Source organism: Pelodiscus sinensis, chromosome 12 (assembly GCF_049634645.1).
Source record: "Pelodiscus sinensis isolate JC-2024 chromosome 12, ASM4963464v1, whole genome shotgun sequence".
Classification (NCBI taxonomy): Eukaryota; Metazoa; Chordata; order Testudines; family Trionychidae; genus Pelodiscus; species Pelodiscus sinensis.
The window spans coordinates 33,697,385-33,718,961 of NC_134722.1; the positions used below are offsets into that span (position 1 = coordinate 33,697,385).

Consider the following 21,577-nt stretch of genomic DNA (forward strand, 5'->3'; position numbering starts at 1 on the left):
TTTGTTTTATTTGTACATTGCCAGTCATCAGAATCATTAGAATATTATGCTTCTGAGGGCTCATTAGCTACAAATTTTGCACAACAGTAAAATAGGATTCCTGTGTCATTCTTTGTGCAGCTTTCTGTTTGTATGGAAGAAGGCAGAACTACATTAGCTCCCCAATGAAATTTTGATAATCCATAGTTTGGTATCTTTTTATTCCACCAACATTATTTTAAGAAAAATCCCATGTAATATAAATCTTTCATTCACTTCATTGTTATATCCTGTGTTATGAGTATAAGCTGTAGTCTTAATACAGGAAGAGTTAATCTACTATATGTTTGAGAGAGTTTGTCTGTCTGCCTGTGTGTTTCTCTGTTCAAGAACTCCTGCTAAAAAATAAGAGTTAGGACAACCAAATTCGGTATACTGCTTCCTCTTATCAAAACTTAAATTAAGGTGAGGGTTTGGTTGTGCCTGGAATGGGATTGCTTATCATGAAGAAAAACAGAAAAGAGACCATCACCAAGCAGGTGAAAGGAGCTCACTGAGGGTTCCTCACCACCATCACCCCACTCCTACCCCATCCAGGGCTGTTCCAGCCCCAAGCCTTCCACCTCCAGGCACCCTTAAGGGATGGGGAGTGGGGCTGAAACTTTCCTCTTCCTCCCCCCCCAACCCTGATTCATAGGGGTGGACATTACTCTTTGTTCCCCTTCATCAGGGAGTGAGGGGAAAGTGCACAGTTTGCTGCATTCCTCGTTCTGGCTGGAGAACGCAAGAGGCAGAGGAACCTGGACTTGTCCCACTTAAGGGATTTGCGCTCCTTCCCTGGCTGTGCCCACTGGAACTACAGTGGCCCTGGAGAGGCGCTTCTCACCTAGCCCCAAGCTGCTGCAGTGAAAGAGGAATTAGGACAGTCCTCTCTCCCAGGGTCAGACTGCTTTCTGAATCCCTTAGCCCAGACCCACTCCATAGCAGTGATTTAAATGAAGTAGATATATTTTCATTTTATTTTCCAAAAAACAAAAATTGAATTAAGGACATGGGAAAATTTTCTAATTGAATTATATTGGTGATCATATGCATCTTTACATATGATTAAACTAGTGTGCAAAACTTCTTTTTACCAGATTTCCACATTAATCCATGTCAAATTAAGCATTGATTCATTAAGATATTAATGAGGTGCCCGAATGTAGAAACAAAGCTACACAAACTGCTATAATCATATGTATATATATTTAATGTAATTGTATTTAATGTTATTGTTTGTATTTTTAATTATAAGGGTAGATACTCAATTGACAAATCTGGAAGGTTAACTTAATTATAGAGATATTCATTATGGAAGTAGGTATTAAAAATACTGCACATATGTTTTTGTGAATTTTTTATCAGGGTTTACAACAAATTAAAATGAAAACACTTTGAATTATTTTTACAGATCCAACAGCTTTCCAAAAAAGAAATAGAAGACCTGCTAAGAAGAGGTGCGTATGGTGCAATTATGGATGAAGAGGATGAGGGCTCTAAATTCTGTGAAGAAGACATAGACCAAATCTTGCAGCGGCGTACAAAAACTATCACAATTGAATCAGAAGGAAGGGGTTCAACGTTTGCCAAGGTGCAGTGGCAGCAGATTGTTTTCCATTTCATGTTACTTTGCCTTAAATTTAAGAAAGCTCTTACTGTTGCTTAGATTCAAAATGTGAGATTTGCAGAACTTTGTGTTAATGAAGAATTTCATGGGACTGCTTATTTTTAAATAAGAGGCTCATATTGCATCTGTGTTGTTTTGCTTTTGTGCATGTACCCAAGAGAGATTTTGCATGCTTATATCACCAGAGAAATGTCAATATAGAGATGTGCATATAGAATAATCTCTGGGTAAATTTCACAAAAATTTGTGACCAAGTGTTGACAAAATAGTAGCTATGTACTTCTGGTGTTGCTTTAAAAAAAAAAAGGAACAATATATTTTTTATATAAAGGACTTACAGTTATTGAGAGTGCTTATAGCTTTGATTTGTTTTATTCATATTCTGAGCACATAAAATAAGATATAGTCTTTGCAGGTGTAAAGCACATGTGAGGAAGTACATGTTGAACAGGATTAAAGAATAACTATCAGGTTTACACTTGAATTCAGAGACATCTCTTTATCCATATTCTTTTCTTGTTAGGTGTTTAAAAAGCGGAGCAAGGATGATTTTATAGGAGAGGAAATGATGGCCCACAGTCTCATTTTCTTTTCTGACAAGGATAGATTTGGGGAAAATACTTTCATATTAATTTCTTATTGGTGTTAGATACAGCTTTTACACTTAAGACAGAAAATAGAATATACTCTGTGCTGTTTATTGGCAGGGGCCATGCTTGAGCTATTTTATGACTACTTCTAATTGAATTCATCTAAACCTCATTGTTTAAAATGCTTCCCTTGAAAATAATTTTAAAGCATTTTTTGACTGCAAGAGTGAATGCAAACAATGTGATTTATGGGGAATTTAAACTTTATCAAACAGGTTAGGCTATTAACATCTAAAACTCATTACAGCAGATAAAAGTGGTAGAAATAAACAGAATGAAAAAGAGGGACTGAACAGAAAACCATCTTTCTATGTGTCTCAGAATATGTATTTAATGATTGAGGATCCATTTAATTATTTATTGTAGAACTAGGTTTCTCTTGTGAAAGCTCATCTTAGGAAAGAAGAATCAGGAATCTTAATGCTATCATATCTTCTTTAGGAGAGCAACCAAAAAGTATTTTTACACTTAATTTACCTTTTCTTCTTGTGCCAGTGTTACTTTGTCTATTTGTGTTTAGAGCATTAAACTGCCCTCAGACTCCTAAATGAAGTGATACTAGGTTTGAAATCAGAACATTCCCTTAAAGCAGGGGTTCCCAAACTTTTTGACACAGGGACCAGTAAATCCATTCACGAGATTTTGGAGGACTGGTAACCTTCATTTGCATATTTGCATATTCATCAAGTAAATGATGGATATGCAAATACAGGCAGTCCCCGACTTACGTGGATCCGACTTACGTCGGATCCCTAGATACGAACTGGGTGAGGCAACTCCCGCACATGCGCAGCAGCATTCCCGGGGCTCGCTCACCTGGGTCCTAGGATCCTCCTCCTCCTCGGGCCGGCTCTGACTGGGGTCCCGCAGAGCTGCCGGGCAGAGGAAAAGTGCCTCCCCCTGCCAGCAACAGGCTGCCCCCTCCCCTGAGCAACAGGCTGCCGAACAGACAAAAGCAGCCTCTCTGCCCCTCCTCCCCTCTATACATGCCGGGCTCCCGGAGCGCAGCAGCGTCCCCGGGGCTCGCTCACCTGGATCCTAGAATCCACCTTCTCCTCCTCTTCGGCCGGCTCCAACTGGCCTCTGCCTGCAGCAGCTGGCCACAGGGACAGGGATCCCGCAGAGCTGCCGGGAAGAGGAAAAGTGCCTCCCCACGCCCGCTACCCCCCCCCCCCCCCCCCCCGCGGCCTTGCATCCTGCACGCCTCCCCCCTCCCACCTGCCAGCAACAGGCTGCCCCCTCCCCTGAGCAACAGGCTGCCGAACAGCAGACAAAAGCAGCCTCTCTGCCCCTCCTCCCCCTATACATGCTGGGCTCCCTGGGCAAACAAAGACTCCACCAAAACAAACAAAGTGCTGGCCTCATTGTGTTAGCAAAAAAAGGACCCTCCTCCTAGAACCGTGGGTGGTGTGTGGAAATAAAGCTATTAGCTCAAAGCATGGTGCAGAGCTGTTTGGTATTTGATGAGTTACTCCTTTAGTCCTGAGTTTGTCACCGGGACAGAAATAGATGTGAAATCTTCTGAACAGGGGAACAGACAGCAAAACAAACATTAGAGGGGAGTTAACCTTTCCCTATGCTATCCAAAACTAAAAAAAATGTTTGGCTGGAGTTTCCCCTACAATATGTACCAGCTCCGACTTACATACAAATTCAACTTAAGAACAAACCTACAGTCCCTATCTTGTATGTAATCCGGGGACTGCCTGTACGTTGTTTCTGAGCCCAGCTCTGATTTCCTGCCCTTCCCTCCCCTCGAGTCTAGCCCCGGATTCCCGGCACCTCCTGCTGCAGCCCAAGTGAACCCGGCGCCCCCCTAGCATCAGAGGAGTAGCGAGGGCGTTATGAGCCTAGGGGCAAAAGCAAAATTTGCGAGCTCCACCCCCCCCACCCCCCCCCACCCCCCCGCTGCCACCATGGGGCAGGGCCCTTAACCTGGCACATGGCTGAGCCGGACCCTGAGAGGAGGGGGGGAGCTTATACTGCATCTTCCCCCACCCCCTACAGTTTGGGGCAGGCCCCCACATGCACTATCCACAACAACACATGGAGGGAATCGATCACCTCAGTAATGCCAACTCCTTTAGAATTGAGGCCCGGATTATCCAGCACGAGTTGAGGTAGAGAGGACACTGTGTGCACGTGTCTGATATATTTTTACCAAAACTGCTACCTGCCCAACTTGCCAAAGGAGAAAGGAAACAGTGTTTCTCAACCTTTTTTTTTATAAAGTACCCCCCTTTAAAAAAATTATCAGTACCCTCAACACAGTTTTCAGACACACACAAATATTTTTCTACCATTGCAGCACATTTGTTTAAACAATTTAATCATAGCTGGGTGGGTGATGAAATTTTTGAGTGTAAAAAGTACAAAAATAATAAAGCGCTGAATAACTTAAACCAAAAATTCAGTTGTGTTGATGTACCCTCCAGACTTCTCTCAAGTACCCCTGAGGGTATTCATTCTACTGGTTGAGAAACACTGGTTAAGGGCAGTGTTTTTCAACTTTTTTTATAAACTTTTTTTATAAAGTACCCCATTTAAAAAATTGTAAGTATCCCCAGTGCACCCACCCTTCCCCCAGATCCAGGCATCCCTAGCCCCCCTGCTCCAACCTAATGCCCCTTCTGCCCCAGAACACACACCCCCCCACACACACACACTCCAATTCAATGCCCATGCCCTAGAGCCAGGCACCCCCAGCTTCCCTGCCCTAGCCCAATCCCTCTCCCCCTTCCACAGAGCCAGGCAAGGTATCTCTACCTTTAAAGTGGCTACTCCTGCCACTTGGGCCCTGCCTTGGAGGCTTGATTGCACAAGGAGCACGTGGCCCGACAGCGCTCGTGTAATGTAGAAAGCTGCTACCTTATAGGAATGTGCTACTGGTAGCATTTTCTTATCTGTATGATTGTAGGGAAATGCTCCGATAGGAAACTGCTACCAGAAGTAGCACAATTCTACAGGGAGCATTTCCATACAGACCAGGTTCACCGCTTGCCGCAACTCATGATGCTGTGCGCTCTGCTCCCACCCCAGCCTGGCGCCCCCCTAGCGTGGTGCCTGAGGCCAACTGCCCCCCCCCCTTCGCCCTCGCTACGCCTATGCCTAGCGTGGCGCCTGGGGACAACTGCTCCCCCTCTCGCTACGCCTCTGTGCCGGGAGCCCAGAACATCCGGCTGCATCCTCCGCCCAGCCTGGTCCAGAACTTGAGTAACCTGGCACCGCACAGGCACTCCGGAAGCCCAGAGCACCTTGGCAGCCACTCTGTGGCCAAGTATTTTTTTCCCACAGCCCATAGTTTGGGAAATGCTGCCTTAAAGTATTAACTTAAATGAAACAAAATGCAGGACTATGTAGCACTTTAAAGACTAACAAGATGGTTTATTAAATGATGAGCTTTCGTGGGCCAGACCCACTTCCTCAGATCAGTTTTTTTGATCTGAGGAAGTGGGTCTGGCCCACGAAAGCTCATCATCTAATAAACCATCTTGTTAGTCTTTAAAGTGCTACATAGTCCTGCATTTTGCTTCAGCTACACCAGACCAACACGGCTACATTTCTATTACTATCTTAAATGAAACCTGTATGTAAGATGAAAACCTTAAGTGAATGGGATGGCCTCTTCTGAGAGTTCTTTTTCTTTTCTTTTTCTAAATTAGTCATAGAAATTAAGAGCAGCAAGGACTTCTTAAGGGTTTATCTAATCTTTCCTCTCTGCCAGTGTGGAGTAGTTCCTTATGTCAGTGCTTTGTTAGTGGTCTGCCTTTTGTGGTTTTTTTAAGAAGTTATGAAGGAAGTACGCTTATGAATATTTCCTCTGAAGTTTCAGGTGATATATTGAGGGATGATTGTGGAGTTATCGCCATGTAAGCTTTTTATAAAATTGACACATTACAAACTCTGCTGATTCATTGGCTCTGCCTAGCAATATAAAGAATTAGATCCTGATCATATAGTTTTCTCCATTCAGGTGAAACCCTGTGCCCAAATGGAGCTAAATATAAAATCTGGGCCTTAGCTGGATTTTTTGTACACATTCAAAATTTCTTATATCCTGCCTATAGTTTTTCCTTTTGCTATATAATATGCATACAAGTGAGACTTTGCTTGATGTCTTTTATGTCCTAAGTTAAATGATGAATAAATAAGGGGTTTTTTAGAAAGGTCATTCCATTTTTTAAACACTAGTTCATTAGAATATTCTTCCTCTCATCTGAAATATTTCAAATTACTTTAAGTTGTCTGAGTTTATCAAAAGAAGGTAACAGTGCTTCGTGGCTACAGGTTGGTGGAGGGGCAGGAGAAAGATGGTCAGAAATTGCTGCAAAAGGAATGTAAGGTTTTAAAAGTGTATATAAAGGCACAATACACTTGATGTGTCAGATGATGTGTTATAATGTGTCAGAGTTGCTTGTTCTCTGCATTGTTGTCTTGAGATTTCTTTGGCAGCCCCATGGAGATCTATATTATTTTTAGCAAACATAATATTTAATTAGACACGTGATTTGTAGGACAGATCTGGATTCAAATGATTTTTGAGATTTATTTTCAAAATGAAAAGTCCAGCTCTCATTTTCTTTCCTCTGATCCTAGGGTTATTTAGATAGGTGGGTTTTTTTTTTTTTTTTTTGGTTTTTTTTTTTATAATGTCTTTTAAATGATGTTGTTCATCAATTTTCTATACATGGGAATATTTTTGCTGGTGCTGTTCTTCCACTGTTATATATTTAGTTAAATGTTCTGATGACTTGGAGGAACCAGGAGTATCCTCTAGAGAAACCCTTCTAATTCTGCAAAGCTCAGAGTCCGCATGTAAATGTTTTAGCAATATTTTTAGAGTACAAATCAATGATAAAAGTGAAATCTTCTTCTCAGCAGTTTATATCTTGCCTATCCGCCAACTCCGGGTTGTCTGGATGTACTTGCTTAGTGGTTCTAGTGAGTACCGTGTTGATGGAGAAAACAATGGATTTGTTTTTTTAACATCTCTTCTCTTTGTTAGTTTGTGCCTTAATTTCTTCTTCAAGTGTAAACTCATGTCGACTCCATTTTGGCGTGTGCGCACCCCACGTGCAGTTGCCAAAGATTTTTGCTTAGCAGTGTCCCCAGGGCTGGGCATGACATCCTCTGGAGTGCACTCACATGCAGCAGTACATTAGGTGAGGCCACTAGCCCTGTGCCCACTCATTTAATCCTTACCACGCATGGTTGTTAGTTAGAGCACCATGCTTTGTGTATCAAGAGCCTGCAGTGTCTTCTCATTTTTAATGGACCTCTTGTCTTTAGGCCTTTGTAAATAGTTTGTTGATAGTGGTAGTAATTAGTTGTTTGTTAATAGTTAAGAGTTCTGGCTGGGATTTCATCCCAGGCAAGACATGCTCCACTCGCCTGGCTTCAAGTCATGTTCACCGTGCAGTAGTCAGTGTTCATGACAGAGTACACACGACAGTTGTCTCACGTGTCAGAGAGAGCCACAGGAAGGCCAAGTACTGTTGTATTTGCAAAAGCTTTTGCCCTTGTTGCCAGAAACAGTGAGATATTTGCTTGAAGGCTTTCGTAATGGAAGCAGCTCTGTGTCCCATGCTAGAATCTTCTTCATTGGACCCTGTGCCAAGTGGATCACCCTCAGTGTGAAGTGCGCCATGCCACTGGACTCAGTTTGGCACTGCTCCCCTTTGCTGGTACCCAGAATGTGGTGAAAGAAGCTGAGTGCATTGGTGCCCAAGGGCTCAGGACCTAGAGGCAAAAAACCTATGTCAGGCCATGTGCCCACCTTGGGACTACAAAGGGGTACCTCCACAGGCAGGTCCCCCCCTCTCCCCAGCCTGTGCATTGGGCTCCTGGCCTATAGTGGGGCCTTCTGCACTCAGAGTGGTTCCAGTGGACCTTTGGGACTTCCTAAAAAGTTCAGAAAGGCCCTCCCATAGGATTGTGCCCAGTAGTTAATGAAGGCACAGTGGTGGCCTGTAGAGTCTTTCAAATGGTCTAGGATGAAACAGAATCAGCTGTCAGGGTGAATCCTAGAATACTAGACCTAGAAGGAACTTCAAGAGGTCCTCAAGTCCAGTCCCTTGCACTCATGGCAGGAAAAAGTGCCATCTTGAGCAGAAGTGGGGAACCTTTTTTTGGGCTGGGGGGACCACTGAACTACAGGAAAATCAATCCGTCTGTACTCTTTTTGTACCAATATTCCAGTCGTGTATTATCCCACCAAGTCTCTGTGACGCCCACTATGTCACAGTTGGTTTTACTGACATTTCAAGTTCTTCCTCTTATTCTCCATACTTCTCGGATTAGTATACAGACAATTAAGATGCATTTTTGATTTTGCCACGTGGTCACAACTCCTGGTTGCAGGCTTCTGGATTGTCTCAAGAGATGCAGATGATAATCCAGCACCTGCCTTTTGAATGCTCAGGTCTCTCTTCTAAGATTACCGATTCCAGGTTCCATGGATTCAAAGACTCTTGAACGACCCTGCATTCTGTGAGTCTGCACTCCTCGGTTCTGGAGGGACTTCCAGATCTGGGTACTACAGGAGGAAGGAAAGGATAAGGGGCCTAACATATGCTACCTATCATCCTCTCATCCAACTGCTCAGCAGTATCCTCCCAGAAGTCAGGGAGGCCAGAACCAGTGATTTTTTGAGGGAATGCCTGGGGATAGCACCCTACCCTCCAGATCCTCCCTTTCCTCAGCTGTCTCCACCCTGTCTCCTTGGCCTGCTCCTGTGTCACCTTGGACCACTTGGTGTTGAACAGTTTCTTTCGGCTACACACTGTAGTTTGCAGCTAACCTTCAATCGCACCTCCTTTCATGTCCCTGTTCAGGGAATCCTTGCACGAGGAGCTCCTCATTCAGAAGGTCAAAAACTGTCTGTGCCTGGGGGGCTGTGTAAAAAACTTCCCAGATCATGGGTGGCAAGATTCTTCTCTTGCTATTTTCTAATTTCCAAGACAAAATGGGGACATAGACCTATCCTAGACCTGTGTCATCTCAACAAGTCCCTCAAGAGACTCAAATTTTGCATGGTCTTCCTAGCCTCCATCATTCCCTCTCTGGATCTAGAAGACTGGTATGCCACCATTGATTTGAAGGAGACATGCTTCTGTATCTCTCTTTCCAGGGCAATGGCCATTCCTCTGCTTCATGTTGAGCGGTTGCCATTTTCAGTTTATGACAAAGTCCTCTGATCTCTCATCAGCCCGGAAAGTGTTCACAAAATGAACTACTTACTGGTGGCTTTTTACCTGAGATGTAAAGGAGTCCATATATACTCATACCTCAACAATTGCCTAATCCAGGACCATTCTCCAGAAAAAGTGCAGGAGTATCTTGACCTGGTATGTTCCTCCTGTTACATCCTGGAGTTGTTAATAAAGGACAAAAAGTCAACCCTAACCCCAGTACAGCATATAGAATTAATCAGAGTAGTCCTTGACTTCATTTGGATCAGGGCCTCCCTCCCCAAGGCTCAGTTCCAGGCCATGGCAGACCTCATTGCAAGCCTGAGGATCCAGCCACTCACCACTGCCCACATGTGCCAGACTCTTGGGAATTGTTTCCACTAAGTTTTTCTGTCCATGTGTGGAATAAATTTTATGTGCACAATCAATAGAAACCCATGCTATCAGCTGTGAGCACTCTACCACTCAGCTGGATGGCACTTGAATCTCTCCTGGAAAGCCGCTTAAGTGCTCAGCTTACAGGGAACACTGCTTTGGGGCCACACAACAGCATATACTCTGCCTCAGGTCTCTTCAAGCACAGCTAGCACCAGCTTATCTTCCCAATAGACACAGCATGGTAGTTAGGAGCCCGGACAAAGTACTCTCGTCCCTCACTTGGTGGCAGTGATGGAAGGAGTTCCCTTTGGAGCCCTGACTTCATCAGTGACCCTGGTCTCAGATGCCTCAGACTGGGATGAGGAGGACATCTGGATATTTTCAGCCCTCAAGGTCTTTGGTCCAGTCACAATCATGTCCTTCATATCAATGTCAGGGAACAGGGCAAATCATCTGGTCCACCAAGTCTTTCTGTCTCAGATTCAAAACAGGGTTGTCCAGATGTTGATGGACAGTATGGCCATGGTTTTCTATATCGATAGGCAGAGGAGAGACAAGTCATCTACCCTATGCCAGAAGGCCCTGTGGCTCTGGACTATTGACGGCAGAACAGCATACTTTTCATAAACACTCTCCTTTCAAAGGCCAAGAACACTCTGGTTAAGTGCCTCAACAGGACATTCTCAGCTCATCAAGTGGTCCTGTTTGTATCCAAGCAGAACAGGGAATGTCAAGTGTTCTGGGCTGTTGGGGGACATCACTGCCAGATTCCTGAGGGGCCTTGGAGCATCACCTCCTACTTGTCAGGGATCCTGTCCTACTGTAGGATGACTTCGTGTTGTCACAGCTCACGCTCCCCCCCTTTGAGCCTACAGCTTCATGCTCTTTCCTCCTCCTTTCTTGGAAGGTTGAATTCCAAGTTGCGATGACACCAGCCCGCTGAGAGTCTGAGATATGGACACTCATCTAGGAACCACTGCATACGGTCTTCTGCAAGGACTAAATCAAGCTTAGAGCACAGCTAGGATTTCTCACCAAGGTCATCATCTCTGGTTAATTTGAGTCAAGACATCTACTTACTGGTCTTCTTCCCAAAAGCACTTAAATCAGAGGAAAAGTGCAGGCCTCCTTCAAAGAGCTGTGTTCTTCTCTGTTGTCAGAACCAGGTCATTTGATAAGTTGACACACTATTTTTACTACAGTGGCCAACAGAATAAAAGGTTGCCTCATATACCCACAAAGAATTTCTTCTTGGATCATGACTTGCATTGGCTTCTGCTACGACCAAGTCACTGTCCATTTTACTAGAGCATAGGCCTCTTCCGCAACCTTTCTGATCCATGTGCTGATTTAGGACATATGAAGAGCAGCCATCTAATCGTCTCTCCATACCTTTGTTTCCCACTGTGAGCTGACCCAGCATGGTTGGGATGAAGCTGGCTTTGGCAGGACAGTTCTGCAAGACACTAAGCTGTGAATTCCGAGCCACCCTTCATGGATACTGCTTGTGAGTCACCTGAAATGTAATCAAGATGAGCAAGCACAAGGAAAAAAGATTGTTTGTCTTTGAGATGTATTTTTCGCGTCCATTCCATTTCCCACTCTCATACCTCGCAGTTGGAGTTGCTGACAAGAAAGAACTGTGTGTGTGCCTGGCTAGTGGTGCCTAATATACTGCTGCATTAAAACGCATGGATGTGTGCACACCTAAAATGGAATGGACACATCTCAAAAAACAACAGTTACGAAATGTTGATACATTTTTTCTATAAATTTACGGGACTTGAAAGCATTTTATTTACACAGTGAACAAGAGGGAATTAGTATTTAAAATAATAATTTAGTGCTATCAAAATAATCATTCAGTATTACAATGTTATGACATTAATGGAATATTATGTTGTTTATTGCAGGCTAGTTTTGTTGCATCGGGAAATAGGACTGATATTTCATTAGATGATCCCAACTTCTGGCAGAAATGGGCCAAAAAGGCAGAAATAGATATAGATGCCATCAGTGGTAGAGTAAGTATTTGTAGGTGTGAATATTTTTGTTTGTGTACATGCTTTTTAATGGTCTTCTTTATGTTTCTCACAATTATGTTGCTCGTGTGGATTTAATATTCTGCAGCTTGAATTATCAAATTACAACCTTTGGCCTTTAGGGATAGCATTGTTGGGTTTATGAAACTTTTTCAACCAACACTCAAACTAATCATTACACTTATTTTAAATTTGAGTTATTTGATTTAGTTGACGCAGTAGTTTGCAGCTTCAAGGCTTAGCAAATTTAACTACATCTAATCAGGAAAGAGATCTTGGAGTCATCATGGATAGTTCTCTGAAGACGTCCACGCAGTGTGCAGCGGCAGTCAAAAAAGCCAACAGGATGTTAGGAATCATTAAAAAAGGGATAAGGCAGAGACTATCTTATTGCCCTTATATAAATCCATGGTACGCCTACATCTTGAATATGCATATAGATATGGTCTCCTCATCTCAAAAAAGATATACTGGCATTAGAAAAGGTTCAGAGAAGGCCAACTAAAATGATTAGGGGTTTGGAACAGGTCCCATATGAGGAGAGATTAAAGAAACTAGGACTCTTCAGCTTGGAAAAGAGGAGACTAACGGGAGATATGATAGAGGGATATAAAACCATGAGTGGTGTAGCGAAAGTGAATAAGGAAGTTATTTACTTGTTCCCATAATATAAGAACTAGGGGCCACCAAATGAAACTAATGGGCAGCAGGTTTAAAACAAATAAAAGGCAAAGTCTTCATACAGCGCAAAGTCAACCTGTGGAACTCCTTGCCTAAGGAGGTTATGAAGGCTAGGACTATAACAGGGTTTAAAAGAGAAGTAGATAAATTCATGGAGGTTAAGTCCATTAATGGCTGTTAGCCAGAATGGGTAAGAAATGGTGTCCCTAGCCTCTGTTTGTTAGAGGGTGGAGATGGATGGCAGGAGAGAGGATCGCTTGATCATTACTTGTTTGGTTCACTCCCTCTGGAGCACCTTGCATTGGCCACTGTCAGCAGACATGGTACAGGTCTGGATGAATCTTTGATCTGACCCAATATGGCCATTCTTATGTTCTTGATCTGGTTCTCAAATCACCCAGTAAACCATTTTAACACCTAAGAATGGGATGGAGAACAAGAGGTAGTCTGACTGCTTTGTTTCCATTGGCCACAATCTCTGCCATGGGAACTGCTGTGTGTGATAAATATACAACATATCAGTTCTACATAACCCTAACACTACCTCTGTGCTGAAAGAATCCCTAGGTGATCAGTTTTAAGATGGCTTTGTCTCCTTTGCATTGCTAGGAGCATAGGGAAGAAATTGGTCCCTAATTCCTATGGCAGTATTGAGTGCAAATAATGTATTACATCTAGCTTGTAACTAATGTATTGGTCTCATTATAGGAGTAAAGAATGGAAAAATGTCTGGTTTTGTTGCATAAAAATACTATAATTGGTTTACAGCTAATGATTTCTTTTATTTTTGTGTTAACTTCAATGGAATTTAATTAGAAATTGTCTTCTCAAACTTGTCAGATACTTCTGGAAATGTTATCAACTATGTCTTAGATAATATTTGTTAAAATTTTACAGAACAGCCTGGTTATTGATACCCCAAGAATTAGGAAGCAAACAAGACCCTTTAGTGCCACAAAAGATGAGCTGGCTGAGTTATCAGAAGCAGAGAGTGAAGGGGATGATAAACCAAAACTCCGCAGGCCTTGTGATCGCTCCAGTGGATATGGAAGAACAGAGTGCTTTCGGGTGGAGAAAAACTTATTGGTCTATGGGTAAAATATAGTCCATTTTTTTTAAAGTGAAACTCGCAACATAGTATTCATTTCTAAATATACTAAATCTTACATACAGAATATGTTTCTAGTTTCATAAAGAAGAATGAATTAAAGGTCTTAATATGTATAATGCTTACATGCATTTTAAATGTTGCCAAGAGTTTAAATCTACTGTATATTTGAGAGAGTTTGTGTCCATCCAACTGTCTTTTAGCCTGTTGATTCAAGCACTCCTAAACAGTAAGGGTTAGGGCCACCAAATTCAATATGCAGCTTCCTCTTATCATAACTTTAAGCAAGGTAAGGGTTTGGTGATGGTAGGACAATGGGATGTGTCTAGAATGCGATTTTCTCATAAAATGGAAAAGGAGGGGTCTATTAGCAGAGACAGTTATACTGTATAAATGACCATAGTGAGAAGCAAGGGCCAGAGATGGGGACCGGGACAGCTATAACCCCATTGTGGCAGCAGGGGGCAGATATGGAGAAAGGGACAGCTATGTACTATATATTTGGAAGAGTTTATCTATTTGTGTGTTTGTCTCTGTCCCCCAACCAAGGAACATGTGCCCCTCCCCTGGCTGTGCCTGTTGCAGCTGCAGCAGCCATGGACATTCACTTCTCACCTGGCCCCAAGCTGCTGCGGTGACAGGGATGGGGGACAGACAGACACACACAAGGCAGCCTCCTTTTTCTTCTGTATTTTAAAGTATTTCTTTTAATATACTGTTAATGTACTTTTGTATTTTTTATTTTCATTATCCCTGCCTGCTAAGAGGTGTGCTTTCAGGAACTCAAGTCAACTACAGATCACAAATAATGCTTTAAAACTATATAGCCGGTTTTAAAATCAGAGTCTTATGCATGAGACATGTTGGGGGAATTTGGAATGGGAATTTGATTACGTATCCTGTAGAAGCCTTTTCTCTTCTGAAAAGTTTGCGTATGTGTGTGAGTTTTTTCTTTTTTGAATCAATATGTGAAAAACTTGTTAATCCACAGATGATATATAAATTGTAAGTGTTCACTGGAAAGAACTATACACAGTTAGAAATTGCATAATATAATGCACATACCGTATGTGTTCATTATAAAATCAGTATGAAAAAATGGCAGTTTTCAATTAAATGCCTAAATTAGGTTTATAAATCCATAATTAGCTGTGTAAGCAACCTGATTTTCAAAAATACTAAGCACCCTGCAATTCCAGTTGGCTTGAGTAAGAACTTGGAGATGCTCAGCACTTTTGAAAATCAAGTTTATTTGAGCTAACAATTGAGAACAAGAATCTTGGCTATATTTTATATAAAGAGAGCGAGCGTGCAATTAGCAATAATGTAATAACAGTTTACTGAACCAGTAATCAATATTTTAGACATACATTCCTCAGAATTTGGTTTCATATAGTTCTTTTTATATTTACAGCATAATAGTATATGAAGTTTGAGTGAATAATATTCTCATGTGCTTTGGTAATTTAAACTACCAAAGACACCAAAAAAGTTGAAAACCACAAAATCTTAATCTATTATATATTTTGAAGAGTTTGGTTTTATTTGGTTTGGTTGGTTTCTTTGGTGGATTTGTTTATGCAAAATAGTCATACTTCACGATTACCTATAGATACCAAATTTGCATAAACAATTGTGCCACTTAAATTAGAAGATTGCACTACTTTTTACAACAGAATATGCTGTGTGAAAGGTTTAAATAATTATTTTTGTTTTTCATAGGAAAAAAGTCATGACTATTATGTTTAGAGTTCATAAAAAGTATTTGCTAACAAAATTAAAATCTAGTCGCCTGTTCAACTGTTATTGTAATTCAAAGAAAATTTTTACTGCTACAAATAACAAAATAATTCAAATTAGTTACAGAAAGAGTAATGGAAGCTTTATGAGTTTCTGATTCAATTTTACTATGTATGTTAATTATTCAAAAAAAGAATAATATTTGAAGTTGAAATCCTACAAATGTAAATCTGTTGTTTTAAACAGATTTAAATTTGCATTTGCTAGCACATTAATAAAAAAATCTATTATATGTATTTAATTTACTTTCCTGTAAGTGTAATCTATGCAAAATGACTTTGCCCGGTCAACAACAGGCCTCACCTGCTAGTAAGTTACTATTTTTGTAATAATACTACTGTACTGATTACCAAGTACTGCATTTTAAAAATTCTGCTGGGTGTGTCGCTTTGGACTAGGTGGGGTCGGTGGAGAGAAATTTTGTCACATGGTCGATTCAAGAGGCAACTAAATGAACACGATGTGGAGATAATTTGCCGAGCACTTCTAGCATATTGCCTAGTTCACTACAGAGGAGATGAAAAGATAAAAAGTTTTATATGGGATCTCATCACCCCAACAGAAGATGGCCAGACACGAGAGCTACAGAATCACCTGGGTAAGGAATTAAGTATTTCTGAAATTAGACCACTTCATGCATGTAAGTTTGTGATAAAGAAATCAACGTTTTCTAAGTATATGACAAAAACAGCTAAATATTTAAATAAATGGACTTTTCGGAGGGTATCTCAAAAGGTTAATTAGCAAATTCTCATTCTTTTTCCCATTCTTTGCTATTGCTGGCTTTCTCCAGTGTGTTGAAATAGTATATGTAAAGTAAACTTTCCCACTGGTTCCTGCTCTCTGAAACAAAGTAAACTGGGCACTGTCAGTGACAACAGGCAGTCTCGCCTTTCTCTTTCTGTCATAACAGTACAGTTAATCTCCTAGAAATTCCCTTTCTGTCAGTCAAAGGAGCAAGGGTGGTATCCCATATGGCATTTGAGGTGACTGAATCTCTCTCTCTCTCTCTCTCTCTCTCTCTCAGAATATATTAATTTTAAAAACATTACAAAGCATCTACCAGTTGTTCATTACTGCCCATTGCTTTGTATTTTCATTTTGTGTAGGTTTGTCAGCTCCTGTGCCCAGGGGTAGAAAAGGAAAGAAAGTAAAGACTCAAGCTAGCACCTTTGATATACACAAAGCAGAATGGCTCCGAAAATATAATCCGGAACATCTACTGCAGGATGAAGGTTATAAAAAACACATAAAGCATCACTGCAATAAGTAAGTACTAGTGTAAATATATGGATGAATTTTTTCAACTCACATACAGAATTTTTTCTTTTAGCTCTCATTGTTACACTTTTGAAAGATTAAAAAATATATCTTCAAGAACAAAAAACAGGAAGAGGGCATTCATTTTTCCTTCACAAATGGTTTTCTGGAGACAGAAAGAACAGATCTGTAGCAGTAGTCCAGATTGTGCCTTCCAAAACCGAAATTCTCTGGTCCAGCAACATCTGTGGTCCAGACAAGAGATGTCCAAACTGTAGTGGCAGCAGCATTTATGGCATGTTATTGTACATTTCCAAAACCTCTTACAGATATTTACTACTCCTGTTTGTTTTGTTTTCTTGTTTGCCAACTTCATCATTCTGTGAACAGAGACCTGGGAAGTCTACTACTTTTGTAGAACCACAGAATTCACAGTTGTAGGTTTTATGCAGGAGATATTAGCACCTGCTTGTGGGACAGGCTCATGGAGAGTGGACTGCACATTTCTTGGTGATAGTATGGCACCTGCAGGTCTTTGCTGGTACTTTCTGATTAAGAACTTACCGATTGGACAGTGCCAAACATCTAACAAACATGCTGGGTTTGAATGGTGTGGAGCTGCCATTCCAAATGCAAGAAGGGGTAGAAGCAGCCTCTGTCCATCCACTTGCTGCAAAATCTCCACTTCTAAAATCTTACCACAAGTTTCTGTTTTGTCTGTATGGGGGTTTGTGGTGGTGGGTTAAGCTATATGTTGAAAATTACAGACATTAGAAGATACAGCTATATCTGTTTTAAAAGAGTTGGAAGGCATGGGACCACCTGAACTTCAGTGATTCTGGGTTTGAGTTAACTATGTAACAAGATGTTAAACAGGTAGTTTTATGAATTAAAGATTATTAGTCAAAGATTAAACAGTGTAATAAAGAAAGACCAATATGTTACCACCAATCTGGGAGGCAGTAGTGCGGTTTAATAATTCTTAAATTCTGAGTTGCTCTCTGCTTCTATTTATATTAAAGTCTTAGGATTTCATCATTTCTTTGTATTACTTCTCGTTAGGGATTTTAGTGTGTACCTGTTTACACAATTAAGCACTAAATTAGGGCCCATCTATTAATCCTAAAAGTTACACGCTCCCCCTTCCCTCACTGTCTCTCTATCAGAGGCAGCAAGGGAGGAGAGGGGGAACTGCCTGCTTCTCCCTCCCTCCCATCCCCCCAGCTGCATCCCACAGAGGCAAAGGGGGGAAGGAAGGGGCTGGTGGGAGCTGGTACATGCCGGAAGCCAGCTTTCAAGCTGGCTCCCTGTGCGTCCCGGCTTCCTGTCCCCCACGCTGCTGCCTCTGTATCAGAAGCAACGGGGGAGGATGCAGGGGAGGCGGAAGCCGGTGCTCATGGGGAGCCAGCTTGAAAGCTGGCTTTCCACAAGTACTGACTCCTGCTTGCCCTCCTATGTGTAAATGTATAACTGCTGAAAAATTCAGTAGTTACACATTTACAAAAATAAACATTTAACAGATGAGAAGTATGGATGTTATCTTTGAAATGTTTTGAAAACTATTTGCAAGGCTTGCACACACTCTGCATTACACAGGGCAAAGTTTATAACTAGTCTATTACCTTGTTTTGACTTTAGTATTCTAGAAATTAGTAAAACTTTAGAGACAGCCTTTACCAATTATAGCTTGGAATACGAGGTCATGTTAGCTAAACATTAAAAAAGTTGTTTCTCTAGATCTTGTTCTCTGGAATGACTCAAGCTCTAACACAGAGATTATATAGTGCAGTAAAACTCTGATAGTCCAGCATCCAACTGTTCGGCACTCCCGATACTCCGGCATCAAAATGCCAACCGCTCCTGACCAGCTGATTAAAAAGCCTGCGGCTCAGCACACGTGCTGGCTGTAACCAGATGGAGCATAAGGCGGAGAGGGGGAGTGGGATCATGTTACAGTATGGAGAAGAGCATTTTGCTTCAGCGAAGGGGGAACAGGAGGGGAGGGGAAGGAGGATCAGGTTACAGCAGGGAGGAGAGAGGAGAAGAGGAAAGGGGAGGGGAGAGGAGAGGGAGGGAGATTGTGTCCTGGCCAGCTGTTAAGCCTTGCAGCTGTACCAGACCTCCTGATTCTCCAGCAAATCTCCTCCTGATTCTCCAGCGAATCTGATAATCCGGCACCACTTAGGTTCAAAAGGTGCTGGATTATTGGAAGTCTACTGTACTTCCATCTCCTCTTGTATAAGTAGTTTAACATAAATAAAAAGCATTTAGGGAAAAGCAAAACATCAATAAAATTCATAGTTCTACAAAAGCATGTGATGTGTATACATAATATTGCCATCACTATAAACCTTACCAACTTTCTCTTATATGGGCACCACACTTATACAGGCAGTCCCCGGGTTACATGGATCCAACTTACATCAGATCCCTACTTACAAACGGGGTGAGGCAACCCCGCACTAGCTGCTTCCCCCAGCACACCAGGGAGAAGCGAAGCTAGCGCCCCCCCCCCCCCCCCCCCCCCCCCCCAGCAGACCAGGGAGACGCTTTTCACAGCAGACATCTCAGCTTGAGAATAAAGGACTGAGGGAAGTGAGGTGTGGGAGAATAAAACTGAGCTCTGGAGAAATGTTTGGCTAGAGTTTCCCCTATAATATGTACCAGTTCTGACTTACATACAAATTCAACTTAAGAACAAACCTACAGTCCCTATCTTGTACGTAACCCGAGGACTGCCTGTACTTGGCTATTGCAGACAGGAGTATAGCAGAATGTATAAAGGCTTTTAGTTTCAGAGTATTTCTCAAGCTTTGTGATATTCTCCTATTGTATACAGAACAACAAAACTGTGAAAAACTGCAAAGGTTACATCATTGAACTAGATTAGTTTTAATCATGAATATAAAATGTAAGGTATTATACTTCTTATTGCCAACTTTTATTATTTTGGTAAGATGAAAATCTTATCTTATTTTTAATCATGCTTACTCTAAACACGGAAGTGTGTTGAAACTAATACATTTTTCTTGTGGATCTGTTAGCAAAGAAATTTACCTTCTTGATTAGTAATTCTGTTTGTGAGAGCTGTTTTCCCAATATATTTTCTTTTACAAGAGTCAGCCTCACAAACTTAAAGTCCACTCCTTACTTGATATTTGTCTCTATGGCATTTAGTAAGGTATGTGACTAAAACATTGCAGACGGGTTTTTTTGTTTGTTTTTTAATATCTGGCCTGTGCCTTGGCTTGTTCAGTCAAGGATAAAATCTTGGCCAGATGAAGTCAATGGGAAAAATCTCACTGATGTCAGTGGTGTGGCAGCGCATCTGATAGGCAGGGGAAGGCTGTGCCTCCCCAAACAGCCCGACGTCACCCTGTCCGCTCTGGCCTGTCTAGACTACGCTGAAGTTTCAAAAGACGATCTCACTTTTGAAAGCAGAGCTTTTGAAAGTGAAAGTTGGGACGTGTTTTTTTTTTTTTTTTTCCAGCAAACCCCCCCCCCCCCCTTTTTTTTGAAAAGCCGCATAAACCTCATTTTTTGAGAGAGAATGGCTTTTCGAAAAAAGGGGTTGTCAAAAAACCCACATCCCGACTACTTTCACTTTTGAAAGTGCTGTTTTCTAAAGTGAGATCGGAAGATGATACGCAAATTTCCATGGAATTTGCATATCCTCTTTTGAAATTTATGCATAGTCTAGACATAGCCTTTCTGTCTGGAGCCTCCTCCTGCTAATTGGCCCCAGCACAGGCTAGCTGCTTGTCTTCTGGGAAAGGAAGCCTGTTGTGGCTAGGGCAAGGATGTCTGGGACTCCAGTATCTGGGTGAAGGGAGGTTACCCGCTGCACACCTAGTACTCAGTACGCTGAGGGGCCTGTGCACTGCCTGCCCAGTGCTCCGGTGTTGAGTGGGGTGGCATGCCTCTTAGCACTCTGGGGCTGGAGAGGAAGGGACTGGCAGCTGTGGGGAGGATATGGGCTGGAGGAAGAGGAGAGCAGGAGAAACAAGGCCTTGGGTGGAAGGGCTGGGCCAGGCCAGGGGCTAGCCTCCCCAAGCTGGTGAGTCTCCCACTACCTTTGGTCAATGGGGTCAGGATTTTTGCTGTGGAGATTTGTGTAGGTTTGCTTGGCAGTTACATTTAACATGGAAATGAATGAGTTTCTGGTAAGATAGGTGGATGAGGACCAACTTCTATTGGTGAGAGACAAGCTTTCAAGCCGTACAGAGATCTTTCTCAGGTCTGGTGGCATATAGTCAGTTTACAAATAATATGGTGAGGCTTGTGACACACTTTAAATTTTTGTTTCACAGGATTGCAGCTTCTGTGGTCTAAAATATTTTTCTCCACAGGCAAATTTTAAGAGAAATTTGGTTAAAAAGCTATTGGTATTAGAGGACTCTTAATTGTACTGTGCAGTATATAAATACGACATTAACATTAAACTATTTTAAAAGAACATTTTGGGTTGAAAAATGAAGCATTCAAAATTTATGAAATGCCAGATTTATGGTTGCCCATAATACCTTAATTCAGCTTCCTTGTCTGTCCATTACATATTCTAACAAACAGTATATTCTGGAGGGAGGGAATAGTAATTAATGGCTTTTATAAAGCATCTGTACAGAGGTGTTGAATTAGGGCTACATAACCCTCCATAAATATAGAGACACAGCTTGGGTGGAGTAATATATTAAGCCCTTTCATTTCAGTTTAAACAGATTTTTGCCAAAACATTTCCTATTTACAAAAAAAGTATTCAGCTTTTTCTGATTTTCACCCTACTTTTGTATCATTCCAATATATAAAAATAACTTGCTTTA

At 41.7% G+C, this 21,577-nt stretch overlaps 1 protein-coding gene across 13 annotated transcripts in view; it reads left to right on the plus strand.

The window, feature by feature from the left end:
• The window catches only part of CHD9 (chromodomain helicase DNA binding protein 9), a 218,551-nt gene that overhangs the window by 142,143 nt on the left and 54,831 nt on the right, over nucleotides 1-21,577 (plus strand). For all 13 annotated transcript variants that reach the window (XM_075940258.1, XM_075940265.1, XM_075940262.1 and 10 more), the window contains 5 exons: nucleotides 1,433-1,612; nucleotides 11,780-11,890; nucleotides 13,487-13,683; nucleotides 15,896-16,095; nucleotides 16,607-16,766. In XM_075940258.1, the coding sequence (XP_075796373.1) occupies nucleotides 1,433-1,612; nucleotides 11,780-11,890; nucleotides 13,487-13,683; nucleotides 15,896-16,095; nucleotides 16,607-16,766 (848 nt within the window). The remainder of the gene's footprint in view (nucleotides 1-1,432; nucleotides 1,613-11,779; nucleotides 11,891-13,486; nucleotides 13,684-15,895; nucleotides 16,096-16,606; nucleotides 16,767-21,577) is intronic.